At 46.8% G+C, this 14896-nt stretch overlaps 1 protein-coding gene across 1 annotated transcript in view; it reads left to right on the top strand.

Annotated features, from left to right (window-relative positions):
• Positions 1 to 236: 236 nt before the first annotated feature.
• pnpla2 (patatin-like phospholipase domain containing 2) overlaps positions 237 to 14896 on the top strand; it is a 124898-nt gene continuing 110238 nt past the window's right edge. Inside the window, exon 1 of the mRNA XM_072518907.1 lies at positions 237 to 612. Coding sequence (XP_072375008.1) covers positions 420 to 612 — 193 coding nt within the window. The 5' untranslated portion in view covers positions 237 to 419. The remainder of the gene's footprint in view (positions 613 to 14896) is intronic.

Raw genomic sequence — 14896 nt, 5'->3', positions numbered from 1 at the left:
CAACAATCCTGAGCTGGCTCGATATCTGATTTTGCTTTAGAAAGCTGCTGTGAAGAGACGCCTGACGTTTCATTACGTTAAAGGTGATGAGTAAATATAAATTGTTGTTGACGGTCGGAATCCCTGTGTATGTGGGAGGGAGGGAGTGGCCAGGGCAGTGAAGCGATTGGCAGAGGAGAGGGTGGGAGGCGGCTGTCAATCTGGGTGTGCCGTGAGGCCGATTGGGTGGAGGGGCCGGGCGAGCAGAGGAAAACAGAAGAGAGAGTGTTTGGGGAAGCAGGCAGGAGCAAAGCGAGCAGAGCTGCTGGAAGATGTGAGTAGTGGCTGGGAAGCAGCGCTGGCTGAGAGGAGCCTCCACCAGTCCGACCTGTCCCAAGGGTTTTGTACACTCTGTTGCCAGTTGTTATCGCGGGGGGGAGATGCTGCCGCCTGACGACTCGACTTCCTGGAGCATCTCGTTCGCCGGCTGCGGGTTTTTGGGCATTTACCACATCGGGGTGGCCAGCTGCCTGTGTGAGCACGCTCCTCACCTGGTGCACAACGCCAAGAACATCTACGGGGCATCAGCCGGAGCACTGACAGCCTGTGCCCTGGTCAGCAGAGCCTGTCTCGGTAAGTGTCCGCTACTCATTCTCCCTCTACTGGCCCAGGGAAAGCCGGCTCACCCAGCCAGGAAGGGAGATCAAACAAATTCGAGCAGGAACAAAATAACAACCTCCTTTCACCATCGCAGGGTATCCCCAAGCTCCTTATAACTAGTGAAGTACTTTTGAAGGGCAGTCAGCTACTGTAATGTAGTAAATAGGGCCAGCAATTTTGTGCACGGTAAGATCCCACAAACAGCAATTACATAAATGACTGGGGATAGTTCAAAACTACTTGAATGGGCAGATAGGACCTCCTGTCAATGTCCCTGCACAATAAGTAATGTTTGTCCTAACCAATACATGCCCATGAAATAGTTAGAATTATGCTTATGAAACTATAATTATTTTTTTGTGTCTCCACAACTTCCTGAAACAAGATGAGTTTTCCCTTATCGTTTACATGGGAACAGCAGTCGACCACTTAGCCCCTTGAACCTGTTGGGCTGTTCATTGAGATCGTGACTTCTGTATCTTGCCTGGACCCACTTAACTTGAATTCACGTACACCTCAATTAAGTTGCAGGCTTATTACTCTATTTCCACTTTAGTTTCACATAATATGCATGATTTATAACCTCATTAAAATGTAGGCAGTACTATTTAGTTATAAAGCTGGTAGAAGAACATAAATAGATGGACAGACTGTCGTTACATAACTAATGGGAAGATGTAATGAAAGGTCAGCTGGTGGGAAGGAGATTTTCTAAAGTTGCGGACACCTTTAGTTACACTAACTATTATACAAGTTTATTTAGGCCAGGAATGGTCAATAGTCATTGACAACATTGTGGTTGCAGGATAGCTGCAGTGTCAATAGTAATACAGTTACTATTATTTTGCATGTTTTGCCCAGTTAAATGAAAATCTGTTCAATAGTGGTATATATAAGTGGTTTGTCGTGACATTATTAATTGTGATTGCTCAAGGGGATTGAAATTTGAAAATAATTAATTTTCTGCTTCAATTGTTAGTAGTTTTGACTAGACCTCGCATGGAGCACTGCATTCAGCTTTGGTACAACATATCCAAGTAGGATGTAATGATTTTAGAAGGTGTACTGTGCAAATTAACAAGCATAATACTGGGCTTAAAAGGTTTAAATTTTCAGGTTGGATTGGATTCCATGTGAATTTAGAAGACGGAGCAATGATCTAATTGAGGTCTTTAAAATGTTAAAGGGATTCAATGGTATATCAAGAATCATAAGAAATAGGAGCAGGAGCAGACCATTTGCCCGTACCAGCCTGCTGTACCATTCAGCAAGATCCTGGCCCGACAACCATAAATCCACCTTCCTGCACCATCCAGGTATCCCTTAATTCCCTTATTACCACAACATCTGTTGGCTTCTGTCCTGAATATGCTCAATGACTGAACATACACCGCTTTCTCTGGTCGAGAATTTCAAAGCTACACACATTTTGAGTGAAATTTGTTTTTCCCTAATCTCAGTCCCAAATGACCAGCCCCTTTATTATAAGACACTGACCCCATGTTCGAGACTCCCCAGTGAGGGGAAATGGAAGGCATCTATTTCCTCTGGTTGAGGAATCCATAACAAGGGCAGCACGGTAGCACAAGTGGCTAGCACTGTGGCTTCACAGCGCCAGGGTCCCAGGTTTGATTCCCCGCTGGGTCACTGTCTGTGCGGAGTCTGCACGTTCTCCCCGTGTCTGCGTGGGTTTCCTCCGGGTGCTCCGGTTTCCTCCCACAGACGAAAGACGTGCAGGTTAGGTGCACTGGCCATGATAAATTGCCCTCAGTGACTAAGAAGGTTAGGAGGGGTTATTGGGTTACGGGGATAGGGTGGAAATGAGGGCTTCAAGTGGGTCGGTGCAGACTCGATGGGCCGAATGGCCTCCTTCTGCACTGTGTGTTCTAAGGGGACATAACCAGTCAGGAGTGAGATCAAGCAGCACATTTATTCACAGCAGATAGTGGAAATCTGTAATTCCACCAATCCCAGCCCTACCCAAAAAAAGATGTGGCTGTTGGGTCTATTAATAATTTCAAAATAGAAATGAACAGCTTATTAATAAAGGATGTGGATTTTATCAAGGGGTGTGGATCAAAGTGGGTAAATGTTGTTGAACTCTAGATAACCCCATGATCTTATTGAATGGCAGAACAGATTGAATAATCCCTTCCTTGGGAATGGGGAAAAGACACAGTTCAGCATTTGAGCTTCCTCATCATATCCTCAATTTCCTCTGTAATAGCGTGAGATATCAACGAGGAGGCTGCTTAAATCACAGTGACTTATTCAAACAACAACGAGGTAAAACTATATACAGGCACAGCAACTCCAATACAGAACTGTACTCTTGACTCCTCGGTTCACACACTGGGTCCGCTTGCTCCGTGGACCTGTGTACTTTCTTACCATTGGCCGAGGTTCGCACGCTTCCAAACAATAGGCACCGGGTTGGTCATGTGATCCGCGAATGATCACCCCTTAAAGGGGCCACGCTACCATATCTCTTTTTAGGAACATGTTTAATTGCCTCTCCAACTTTTTTATTGACCTTGACTGTAACTTAGTTATTCCAGAACTCCATTGTCCTTCATTCGTTTAAAAGAAAATCACTTAACCATCTAATTTTTAAGTTCTGTAAATACTTTCAGTTATCCTCTTCTGCAGCATTCTTTTTTTTAAAATGTATTTTATTACAAACATGTATCCAGACAGGTTGCAACACATAAACACCCCGGCAAACATACTTCCCAGCAATAATTATACAATCTGTACAAAGTTTTCCCTGCAAACTCATGTTATTCATTCTCACACTCTCCTTTAGTGCCACATACAGCAACCACACCCAGACCACAAATCCTGGCCCAAACGTTCCCAAAACCTCGAACAAGTACTGCCACTCCACCTGATCAAATGCCTTCTCCGCGTCCATAGACACCACCACCTCTGGTACCACAACCCCTGTCGCATTCATCACTACATTCAAAAGCTGTCTTTATTACTCGCGAGCTGCCTGCCCTTCACAAAACCTGTCTGATCTTCTGCAACGACCCTCTGGACACAATCCTCCATCCTCCCTGCCAGCAACTTAGCCAATATTTTCATATCCGTGTTCAATAGTGATATGGGCCTATCCGACCCACATTCCACCGGATCCTTCCCCTTTTTCGGAATTAGCGTGGTTACTGCCTGCGTCATCATCTCCAGCAGCTCCCCCTTCTCCAGCGCTTCATTAAAAAACCCCAACAGATGTGGTGCCAGGTCCATCGCAAATTCCTTATAAATTCCACCGGGTAGCCATCTGGCACTGGGGCCTTCCCCGATTTCATACCCCTGATACTATCAAACACCTCCCTCAGCCTCATGGCTCCTCCAACGCCTGCCTCTTTGCTTCCTCCACCTGGGCAAATTCCAGCTCGTCCAGAAACCACTCCATGTTCCCCTCCTCTCCCCCCAGGTCCGCCTCATATAGTCCCTGGTAGCATTACCTAAACGCCTCGTTTATCTTCCCCCGCTGCAACACCACATATCCAGCCCCAGTCCGTATCTGCAGTATTTCCCTGGACATTACCTGCCTCCGCATCTGTTGTGCCAGCATGTGGTTCGTCTTCTCCCCATACTAATATTGCACCCCTCTTGCCCTACGCAGTTGCCCGACCGCCCACCCCATTGTCAACCTGTCAAACTGCTCCTGCAACCTTTTCCTCCTTGCCAATCCCTCTGCGGTGGGCACCCTGTCCACCTCCACTATCTCGCTCACTAGACGGTCATGCTCCTCCTTCCTTTGCCTACCCGCACGAGCCTTAAACAAAATAATTTCCCCCCCCCGGACCACTGCCTTCAGTGCTTCCCATTCTGCAGCTTTCTTAATGAGCTAATCCCCCTCTTCCATTTTAGATTGAGGTTAGTTTATAATCGCAGAGCTGCAGTATATTAATTGCCCTGTGTATTGCAAAGAAAGAACTTGTGTTTATACAGGATCCTTCAACAAACACCATTGAAGTTTAGTCTCTTGTAATGTACAAAATCATAGATTCAACAGCGAATGTATGCTTTCTGGGGAATTCAACTGGGTTAATACATTTTACAATTTGCACATGTGGAAATCCTGTTACTCTGTTTTCCAGACATAGCATAAAAACAGATTTCTTATCCTAAAAGTTGAATGCTAGTTTACTGCCTAGGTCCAAATTAAAGGTTGTTGCTGTGTAAGGGAAATTGAGTGAATTCTTAGTATATTTACAGAACTTGAGCAAGGCCAGATTTTTCCCCTCCTTTTATCACATATTTTCAGTAGGATTTAGCTACTCCCAGCAGTGGTTTATTAACCAAAACATTATATCAGATGATATATTTTCAGCATATTCAGCTAAATGAATATGTATATTTAATCGCATTTTGCAACTCCTGCAGTGTCATCAACTGGTAGGCTGAATCACGAGCAAGGTGGTTTTGGGGGCCTACAAGAACAGTCTACGCTTTATGTAAAGTCTTTTACTGTGGCAAAATGCCCCACAGTGCTTCATATTTGGAAGTCAGAGCTGAAGAGGAATAGGTGAGGTCTGGGGCAGGTGTCTCTCTACTTTGTCTTGGACAATGTTGAAACTGTACAGGGATGTGTAAACCAAAGCAGTTTTGGATTGGATTGGATTGGATTTGTTTATTGCCACGTGTACCGAGGTACAGTGAAAAGTATTTTTCTGTGAGCAGCTCGACAGATCATTAAGTGCATGGGGAGAAAAGGGAATAAAAGAAAATACAGAATAGGGCAACACAAGGTATGCAATGTAACTACATAAGCACCGGCATCGATGAAGCATACAGGGTGTAGTGTTAATGAGGTCAGTCCATAAGAGGGTCATTTAGGAGGAAAGGAGGTTTACTGTGAGGGTACTGTGAACTATTGATCTCCATTCTAACTGTGTGAGTGAGTTCAAATTGCTCTTTGCAGCCCTTGTGGTGATGGGAATTTTGAGACATTGACTCAGCAACGATATAGGAACATAATTGACTTGATTAGATTTGTGCTATTTGTTGCTGGATAGGACATAATGTGAGCCTGATTGGATTGGTAGAAATGGTATAGTTGCCTGAAGCTGTTTGGCATGGGGTGTGAAAGTTGGAAAGTTGTTTGTATCCATAGTCTTCCAAGTGAAATAATCTGAATTAGCTGGAGGCTGACGTCTATCATGGTGGGAACTTCAGGAGCATCCCCAGTGGGATCGCTTATGTGCTTTGCTGACCCGAGATGCCTGAAATTGCTCAGCCTTGATCCATGTCCCTCACACACATTGAGCTCACTATTAAAATAAAAGCAAATTACTACGGATACTGACACCAAAAGAGAAAATGCTGGAAAATTTAGCAGCTCTGGCAGCATCTGTACGGAGAGAAAAGAGCTAACGTTTCGAGTCCAGATGACCAAGGATCAAGGCTTCGACAAAGAGTCATTTGGACTCAAAACATTGCCTTTTCTCCCCTTACAGATGCTGCCAGACCTGCTGAGATTTTCCAGCATTTTCTCTCTTTGGGTTGAGCTCACTATTGCTGTGGATTGCAATGTTCGTGAAGTTTTCTCTTGTTCAATTGCCTGATTGCTCTCCATTTCTGAGTGGATGTAGTGAGGATGGAAAGTGTGATTGTGAGGCTGCTTATTGTCTGCTGTTCTTTGGTGCTTATGATGCAGGTGGCCCTGTCTGATTCTCGTAGCTTCACCAGGTTGCTTCCAGGTGACGTGGGGCTCGACACTCACCTGATTATTACTGTTCAGCTGTAGTGTTTGCACATGTATTATTTCTGAAATGTCTGACAAATCTCAGCTTCGAGCAACTATACTTTACATTTGTTGAGTAATTTGATTCTTTGATCTGGTAGGTCCTTGGTGGCAGCATGTTTAGTATTATCAATCTGAGACCAAACATGGGCCTTTCATATCCCTAGACAAGTTTCCCCTATTGCAATTTGTACCATAGCCTGAAATATGGTAACATAGTGGTTAGCGCAGTTGCTTCACAGCTCCAGGTCCCTGGTTCGATTTCTGGCTTGGGTCACTGTCGGTGTGGAGTCTGCACGCTCTCCCCGTGTGTGCGTGGGTTTCCTCCGGGTGCTCTGGTTTCTTCCCACAGTCCAAAGATGTGCAGGTTAGGTGGTTTGGCCATGCTAAATTGCCCTTAGTGTCCAAAAAGGTTAGGTGGCGTTACGGGGATAAAGGGGATAGGGTAGAGGCATGGGGCTTAAGTAGGGTGCTCTTTCCAGACTCGATGGGCTGAATGGCCTCCTTCTGCATTGTAAATTCTATGATCTATGACGCAGTTTAATTTAATTCCACCATATAGAATGGTAGAACCACCCCTTTTGAAAAAGGATGTGGTTTGAAACCCACAACTACCTGTATACAAATAAATTCTGGACTCCCTCAACCTTTCACCCATAATTAGCAACCATGCCTTCAGTTGTCAAGGCTGAAGCTTGAGTTCCTCTTCTTCTCCATAACACCCTCTTTTTTAAGTCGCCTTTTCTCTCCATGATGCTCCTTAACCACTACCTCTTTGATCAAGCTTCTGTTTATCTGTCTGGAGATTGCTATATGGCTCCGTGTCAAAAACTGTTTGATAAACACTCCTGTGAAGCAGCTTTGAACAATTAAGTACATCGAGGTGCTATATAAATGTGGGTTGTTGTTGAACAAATCTGAGTGTGTAAGTCACTGGGCACATTTGCATGGAAATTGGGTTGGAGCATTTTGCAGCGTAAACATCTGGGCTAGAATTCTCTGGTCGTCGGGATTTACTTTCCCTTCTGGCAGCGCACCCTCCCCAGCGGGTTTTACGGTGGTGTAGGGTGGTTTCAGTGGCAATCCCATTTATAAGTGGCGGGAAAATAGAATCCCGCCACCAGCGAATGGCGCGCGGCCGAGAAACAGGCAGCTTGGGGATCGGAGAATCCCGTCTCTGATCTTATTAAGTAAACATTTGATTGTGTTTTCAAAACAACTTTACCATCATGTGAGTTTGAACAACTTGACCTTCCACTCAATATTTGTGTCAGCTCTTCTGTCCCTCCCACTCACCTCCCTGTAGTACCACTGAGCATACTGCATGTCAGTGAACTTTGGTTCTTTGCTCTTTTTTTCTAACTTATAGTTGCCTTTTGTAACATTAGTAGACTGGCTGTACTAACATTTTAGAAAAGAGGGATGAAAAAAAGGCACTGAAATGTAATGATTTAATTTAAATGTGTTATTATTTCACATTTTTGTCACTTTGGGCCTATTGAATACAGAAACTGCCTTACACAACATTTTGGCCAGTCTCTACAACAGCATTATTTAGAAAGAAAAATCTTCATTCAATGCCTTTTAATGACCTCAAGATATCTCAAAGCATTTCACAGCCAATGGAGTCCTTTTGGGGAAAGAAAATCACCTGTAAAAGTGGCAGTGAATTAGCATATAATAAATTACAAGATAATCTAGTATGTTGCTTGTTGAGGGATAAATGTTGATGAAGACAACTAGAGAACGAACGTTTCTACTCTTCTTCAAATAGTGCCATTGGATCTTCTACGTCAATCTGATAAGACAGATGAGGGGTCATCCAGTCCATAAGACTGCATCTCTAACAGTACAGCACTCCCTTTGTACTGTACCAAAGTTCAAATTTAGATTACGTGCCCAAGTCTCTGGAGTGCGTCTTGAACTTGCAATAGTGTGACTCAAGATGGGAGTGCTAACACTGAGTCAAGACTGATGATTAGTTGGGTATATGAGGGCATATTGACTTATGGTATTGTTGCCCATATTCCAGACTCATCCACTTTTATGTTGAGGGTTGCATTTTGGGTGTTTGCATCCTACAAGCATTGTTACCTTTTTTAGCAATTTTAGAACAAAATTTAAAATGCTAACCTGAATGGCAGAGTACCATAATAACAACTCAACATAATGGCTTACTTCCTTTTAGTTTGGTTGGATATTTTCTTGACAACATTTAATTTCCACCTCTCTTCCCTCTCCATGCCTTGCATAACCTGCCTCTGAGATCCAGTATGTGCTGAAATATTAAGGATGAATTGTAGATGCTTCAATATTTTAAGTTGGGTTGACCCAGCATTTCTGGGTCTCAGCTGTTTAAGTCTATTTTCTGTAGCCCAAGTAAAACTGAATCCAACGGGGCTGCAGAGAAATGGACTTGGCAACGTAAACATTAGGGGATAATTTACTAATGCGGGGTATCTGGAATCCAAATTGAAAGAATCATTTAAAATCGGCTTTTGTTTTCTATTTAACAAAACCCTATTTGTGATGAGCATTATGTATGCATATCTCTGGAATGAACTGGACAACCTGCCTACTGCTAGCAGAGTCTCATGATTACTAAGCAGAGAAATCCAGGTCTTCCTAATCACCGTCCTTGTTTTGGTGCATTCATCATTCTAGAGATGTGGACTTCCAACTGGGTCCAACAGACCAAAAAAAGAAAGGCAGCGCTCGTACAAATTATTTTCTAAACCAAACTATTTAAAGGGCATTGCTTCAATGGTTTGCGGATCCATATTGTGTTGATGTACATGAGCATGAGTCCAGGGAGGCTGTGTCCATGCTGGGCTACAATTGGTTATTATTGGAATTGAGCAAGCTGGATACTTTCAAAGGTGTCTCAATTCACGTAGCCACTCTGAGGCCGTGAACCGTAGATGAGGGATGGGCTGTGTATGATCTTACTCTCATGTACATTTTCTTTTTTTTTAATAAATATTTTATTGAAAATTTTTGGTCAACCAACACAGTACATTGTGCATCCTTTACACAATATTATAACAACACAAATAACAATGACCTATTTTATAAACAAACAAAAAAAATGAATAAATAATAAATAACAAAAATGAAAACTAACCCTAATTGGCAACTGCCTTATCACAAGTAACACTCTCCAAAAATATAATTTAACAGTCCAATATATAATTATCTGTAGCAACGACCTATACATATTATACAGTATATATTAACAACCCTGAGAGTCCTTCTGGTTCCTCCCCCCCACCCCCCCCCGATCCTGGGCTGCTGCTGCTGCCTTCTTTTTTCCATTCCATCTATCTTTCTGCGAGGTATTCGACGAACGGTTGCCACCGCCTGGTGAACCCTTGAGCCGACCCCCTTCGAACGAACTTAATTCGCTCTAGCTTTATAAACCCTGCCATGTCATTTATCCAGGTCTCCACCCCCGGGGGCTTGGCTTCTTTCCACATTAACAATATCCTGCGCCGGGCTACTAGGGACGCAAAGGCCAAAACATCGGCCTCTCTCGCCTCCTGCACACCCGGCTCTTGTGCAACCCCAAATATAGCCAACCCCCAGCTTGGTTCGACCCGGACCCCCACTACTTTTGAAAGCACCTTTGTCACCCCCATCCAAAACCCCTGTAGTGCCGGGCATGACCAAAACATATGGGTATGATTCGCTGGGCTTCTCGAGCACCTCGCACACCTATCCTCCACCCCAAAAAATTTACTGAGCCGTGCTCCAGTCATATGCGCCCTGTGTAATACCTTAAACTGAATCAGGCTTAGCCTGGCACACGAGGATGACGAGTTTACCCTGCTTAGGGCATCTGCCCACAGCCCCTCCTCGATCTCCTCCCCCAGCTCTTCTTCCCATTTCCCTTTTAGTTCATCTACCATAGTCTCCCCTTCGTCCCTCATTTCCCTATATATATCTGACACCTTACCATCCCCCACCCATGTCTTTGAGATCACTCTGTCCTGCACCTCTTGTGTCGGGAGCTGCGGGAATTCCCTCACCTGTTGCCTCGCAAAAGCCCTCAGTTGCATATACCTGAATGCATTCCCTTGGGGCAACCCATATTTCTCGGTCAGCGCTCCCAGACTTGCGAACTTCCCATCCACAAACAGATCTTTCAGTTGCGTTATTCCTGCTCTTTGCCACATTCCATATCCCCCATCCATTCCCCCCGGGGCAAACCTATGGTTGTTTCTTATCGGGGACCCCCCCAAGGCTCCAGTCTTTCCCCTATGCCGTCTCCACTGTCCCCAAATCTTCAGTGTAGCCACCACCACCGGGCTTGTGGTGTAGTTCCTCGGTGAGAACGGCAATGGGGCTGTCACCATAGCCTGTAGGCTAGTCCGCCTACAGGACGCCCTCTCCAATCTCTTCCACGCCGCTCCCTCCTCCTCTCCCATCCACTTACTCACCATTGAAATATTAGCGGCCCAATAATACTCACTTAGGCTCGATAGTGCCAGCCCCCCCCTATCCCTGCTACGCTGTAAGAATCCCTTCCTCACTCTCGGGGTCTTCCCGGCCCACACAAAACCCATGATGCTCTTTTCAATCCTTTTAAAAAAAGCCTTCGTGATCACCACCGGGAGGCACTGAAACACAAAGAGGAATCTCGGGAGGACCACCATCTTAATCGCATGCACCCTCCCTGCCAGTGACAGGGATACCATATCCCATCTCTTGAAATCCTCCTCCATTTGTTCCACCAACCGCGTTAAATTTAACCTATGCAATGTGCCCCAATTCTTGGCTATCTGGATCCCCAGGTAACGAAAGTCCCTTGTTACCTTCCTCAACGGTAGGTCCTCTATTTCTCAACTCTGCTCCCCTGGATGCACCACAAACAACTCACTTTTCCCCATGTTCAATTTATACCCTGAAAAATCCCCAAACTCCCCAAGTATCTGCATTATTTCTGGTAATCGTCCGCATACAAAGATACCCGGTGTTCTTCTCCTCCTCTAAGTACTCCCCTCCACTTCTTGGAACCCCTCAACACTATCGCCAGGGGCTCAATCGCCAGTGCAAACAATAATGGGGACAGAGGGCATCCCTGCCTTGTCCCTCTATGGAGCTGAAAATATGCAGATCCCCGTCCATTCGTGACCACGCTCGCCATCGGGGCCCTATACAACAGCTGCACCCATCTAACATACCCCTCTCCAAAACCAAATCTCCTCAACACCTCCCACAAATAATCCCACTCCACTCTATCAAATGCTTTCTCGGCATCCATCGCCACTACTATCTCCGTTTCCCCCTCTGGTGGGGCCATCATCATTACCCCTAACAGCCTCCGTATATTCGTGTTCAGCTGTCTCCCCTTCACAAACCCAGTTTGGTCCTCGTGGACCACCCCCGGGACACATTCCTCTATTCTCATTGCCATTACCTTGGCCAGGATCTTGGCATCTACATTTAGGAGGGAAATAGGTCTATAGGACCCGCATTGTAGCGGGTCCTTTTCCTTCTTTAAGAGAAGTGATATCGTTGCTTCAGACATAGTCGGGGGCAGTTGTCCCCTTTCCTTTGCCTCATTAAAGGTCCTCGTCAATACCGGGGCGAGCAAGTCCACATATTTTCTATAGAATTCGACTGGGAATCCATCCGGTCCCGGGGCCTTTCCCGCCTGCATACTCCTAATTCCTTTCACCACTTCTTCTACCTCGATCTGTGCTCCCAGTCCCACCCTTTCCTGCTCTTCCACCTTGGGAAATTCCAGCCGATCCAAGAAGCCCATCATTCTCTCCCTCCCATCCGGGGGTTGAGCTTCATATAATTTTTTATAAAATGTCTTGAACACTCCATTCACTCTCTCCGCTCCCCGCTCCATCTCTCCTTCCTCATCCCTCACTCCCCCTATTTCCCTCGCTGCTCCCCTTTTCCTCAATTGGTGTGCCAGCAACCTGCTCGCCTTCTCCCCATATTCGTACTGTACACCCTGTGCCTTCCTCCATTGTGCCTCTGCAGTGCCCGTAGTCAGCAAGTCAAATTCTACATGTAGCCTTTGCCTTTCCCTGTACAGTCCCTCCTCCGGTGCTTCCGCATATTGTCTGTCCACCCTCAAAAGTTCTTGCAGCAACCGCTCCCGTTCCTTACTCTCCTGCTTCCTTTTATGTGCCCTTATTGATATCAGCTCCCCTCTAACCACCGCCTTCAACGCCTCCCAGACCACTCCCACCTGGACCTCCCCATTATCATTGAGTTCCAAGTACTTTTCAATGCACCCCCTCACCCTTAGACACACCCCCTCATCTGCCATTAGTCCCATGTCCATTCTCCAGGGTGGGCGCCCTCCTGTTTCCTCCCCTATCTCCAAGTCTACCCAGTGTGGAGCGTGATCCGAAATGGCTATAGCCGTATACTCCGTTCCCCTCACCTTTGGGATCAACGCCCTTCCCAGCACAAAAAAGTCTATTCGCGAGTAGACTTTATGGACATATGAGAAAAACGAGAACTCCTTACTCCTAGGTCTGCTAAATCTCCACGGGTCTACACCTCCCATCTGCTCCATAAAATCTTTAAGTACCTTGGCTGCTGCCGGCCTCCTTCCAGTCCTGGACTTCGACCTATCCAGCCCTGGTTCCAACACTGTATTAAAATCTCCCCCCATTATTAGCTTTCCCATCTCTAGGTCCGGAATGCGTCCTAGCATCCGCCTCATAAAATTGGCATCATCCCAGTTCGGGGCATATACGTTTACCAAAACCACCGTCTCCCCCTGTAGTTTGCCACTCACCATCACGTATCTGCCCCCGTTATCCGCCACTATAGTCTTTGCCTCGAACATTACCCGCTTCCCCACTAATATAGCCACCCCCCTGTTTTTCACATCTAGCCCCGAATGGAACACCTGCCCCACCCATCCTTTGCGTAGCCTAACCTGGCCTATCAGTTTCAGGTGCGTTTCCTGTAACATAAGAAACTTAAGGCAGATGTGGTTAAGGTGTGCGAGTACCTGTGCCCTCTTTATCGGCCCGTTCAGCCCTCTCACGTTCCACGTGATCAGCCGGGTTGGGGGGCTTCCTACCCCCCCCCCCCTTGTCGATTAGCCATCCCCTTTTTCCAGCTCCTCACCCGGTTCCCACGCAGCTGTATCTCCCCCAGGCGGTGCCCCCCCGCCCATCCCCTCCCATACCAGCTCTCCCCTCTCCCCAGCAGCAGCAACCCAGTAATTCCCCCCTCCCACCCCCCCCCCCCCGCTAGATCCCCCGCTAGCGTAATTACTCCCCCCATGTTGCTCCCAGAAGTCAGCAAACTCTGGCCGACCTCGGCATCCCCCCGTGACCTCGGCTCGCACCGTGCGACGCCCCCTCCTTCCTGCTTCTCTATTCCCGCCATGATTATCATAGCGCGGGAACCAAGCCCGCGCTTCTCCCTTGGCCCCGCCCCCAATGGCCAACGCCCCATCTCCTCCACCTCCCCTCCTCCCCCCATCACCACCTGTGGAAGAGAGAAAAGTTACCACATCGCAGGATTAGTACATAAAACTCCTCTTTCCCCCCTTTTTAACCCCCCTCTTCGCCCCCCACATTCGCCCCACCACTTTGTTCAAACGTTCGTTTTAATAGCCCGCTCATTCCAGTTTTTCTTCCACAATAAAAGTCCACGCTTCATCCGCCGTCTCAAAGTAGTGGTGCCTCCCTCGATATGTGACCCACAGTCTTGCCGGTTGCAGCATTCCAAATTTTATCTTCTTTTTATGAAGCATCGCCTTGGCCCGATTAAAGCTCGCCCTCCTTCTCGCCACCTCCGCACTCCAGTCTTGATAAACGCGGATCACCGCGTTCTCCCATTTACTGCTCCGAGTTTTCTTTGCCCATCTAAGGACCATTTCTCTATCCTTAAAACGGAGGAATCTCACCACTATGGCTCTGGGAATTTCTCCTGCTCTCGGTCCTCGATCGCCATCACTCGGTATGCTCCCTCCACCTCCAACGGACCCGCCGGGGCCTCCGCTCCCATTAACGAGTGCAGCATCGTGCTCACATATGCCCCGACGTCCGCTCCCTCCGCACCTTCAGGAAGACCAAGAATCCTCAGGTTGTTCCTCCTTGCGTTGTTCTCCAGTGCCTCCAACCTTTCCACACATCGTTTCTGATATGCCTCATGCGTCTCCGTCTTCACCACCAGGCCCTGTATGTCGTCCTCATTCTCGGCTGCCTTTGCCTTCACGACCCGAAGCTCCCGCTCCTGGGTATTTTGTTCCTCCTTTAGCCCTTCGATCGCCTGTAGTATCGGGGCCAACAGCTCTTTCTTCATTTCCTTTTTGAGCTCTTCCACACAGCATTTCAAGAACTCTTGTTGTTCAGGGCCCCATGTTAAACTGCCACCTTCCGACGCCATCTTGGTTTTTGCTTGCCTTCCTTGCCGCTGTTCTAAAGGATCCACTGCAATCCGGCCACTTTCTCCTCCTTTTTTCATCCGTATCCAGGGGGGATTCCCTTCTGGTTTACCGCACAGTGTTTTTAGCCG

This window comes from Scyliorhinus torazame, chromosome 10 (assembly GCF_047496885.1).
Source record: "Scyliorhinus torazame isolate Kashiwa2021f chromosome 10, sScyTor2.1, whole genome shotgun sequence".
In the NCBI taxonomy this organism is placed as follows: domain Eukaryota; kingdom Metazoa; phylum Chordata; class Chondrichthyes; order Carcharhiniformes; family Scyliorhinidae; genus Scyliorhinus; species Scyliorhinus torazame.
Note: the sequence above shows the minus strand (reverse complement) of the source record. Positions and strands in the feature narration are given on the sequence as shown.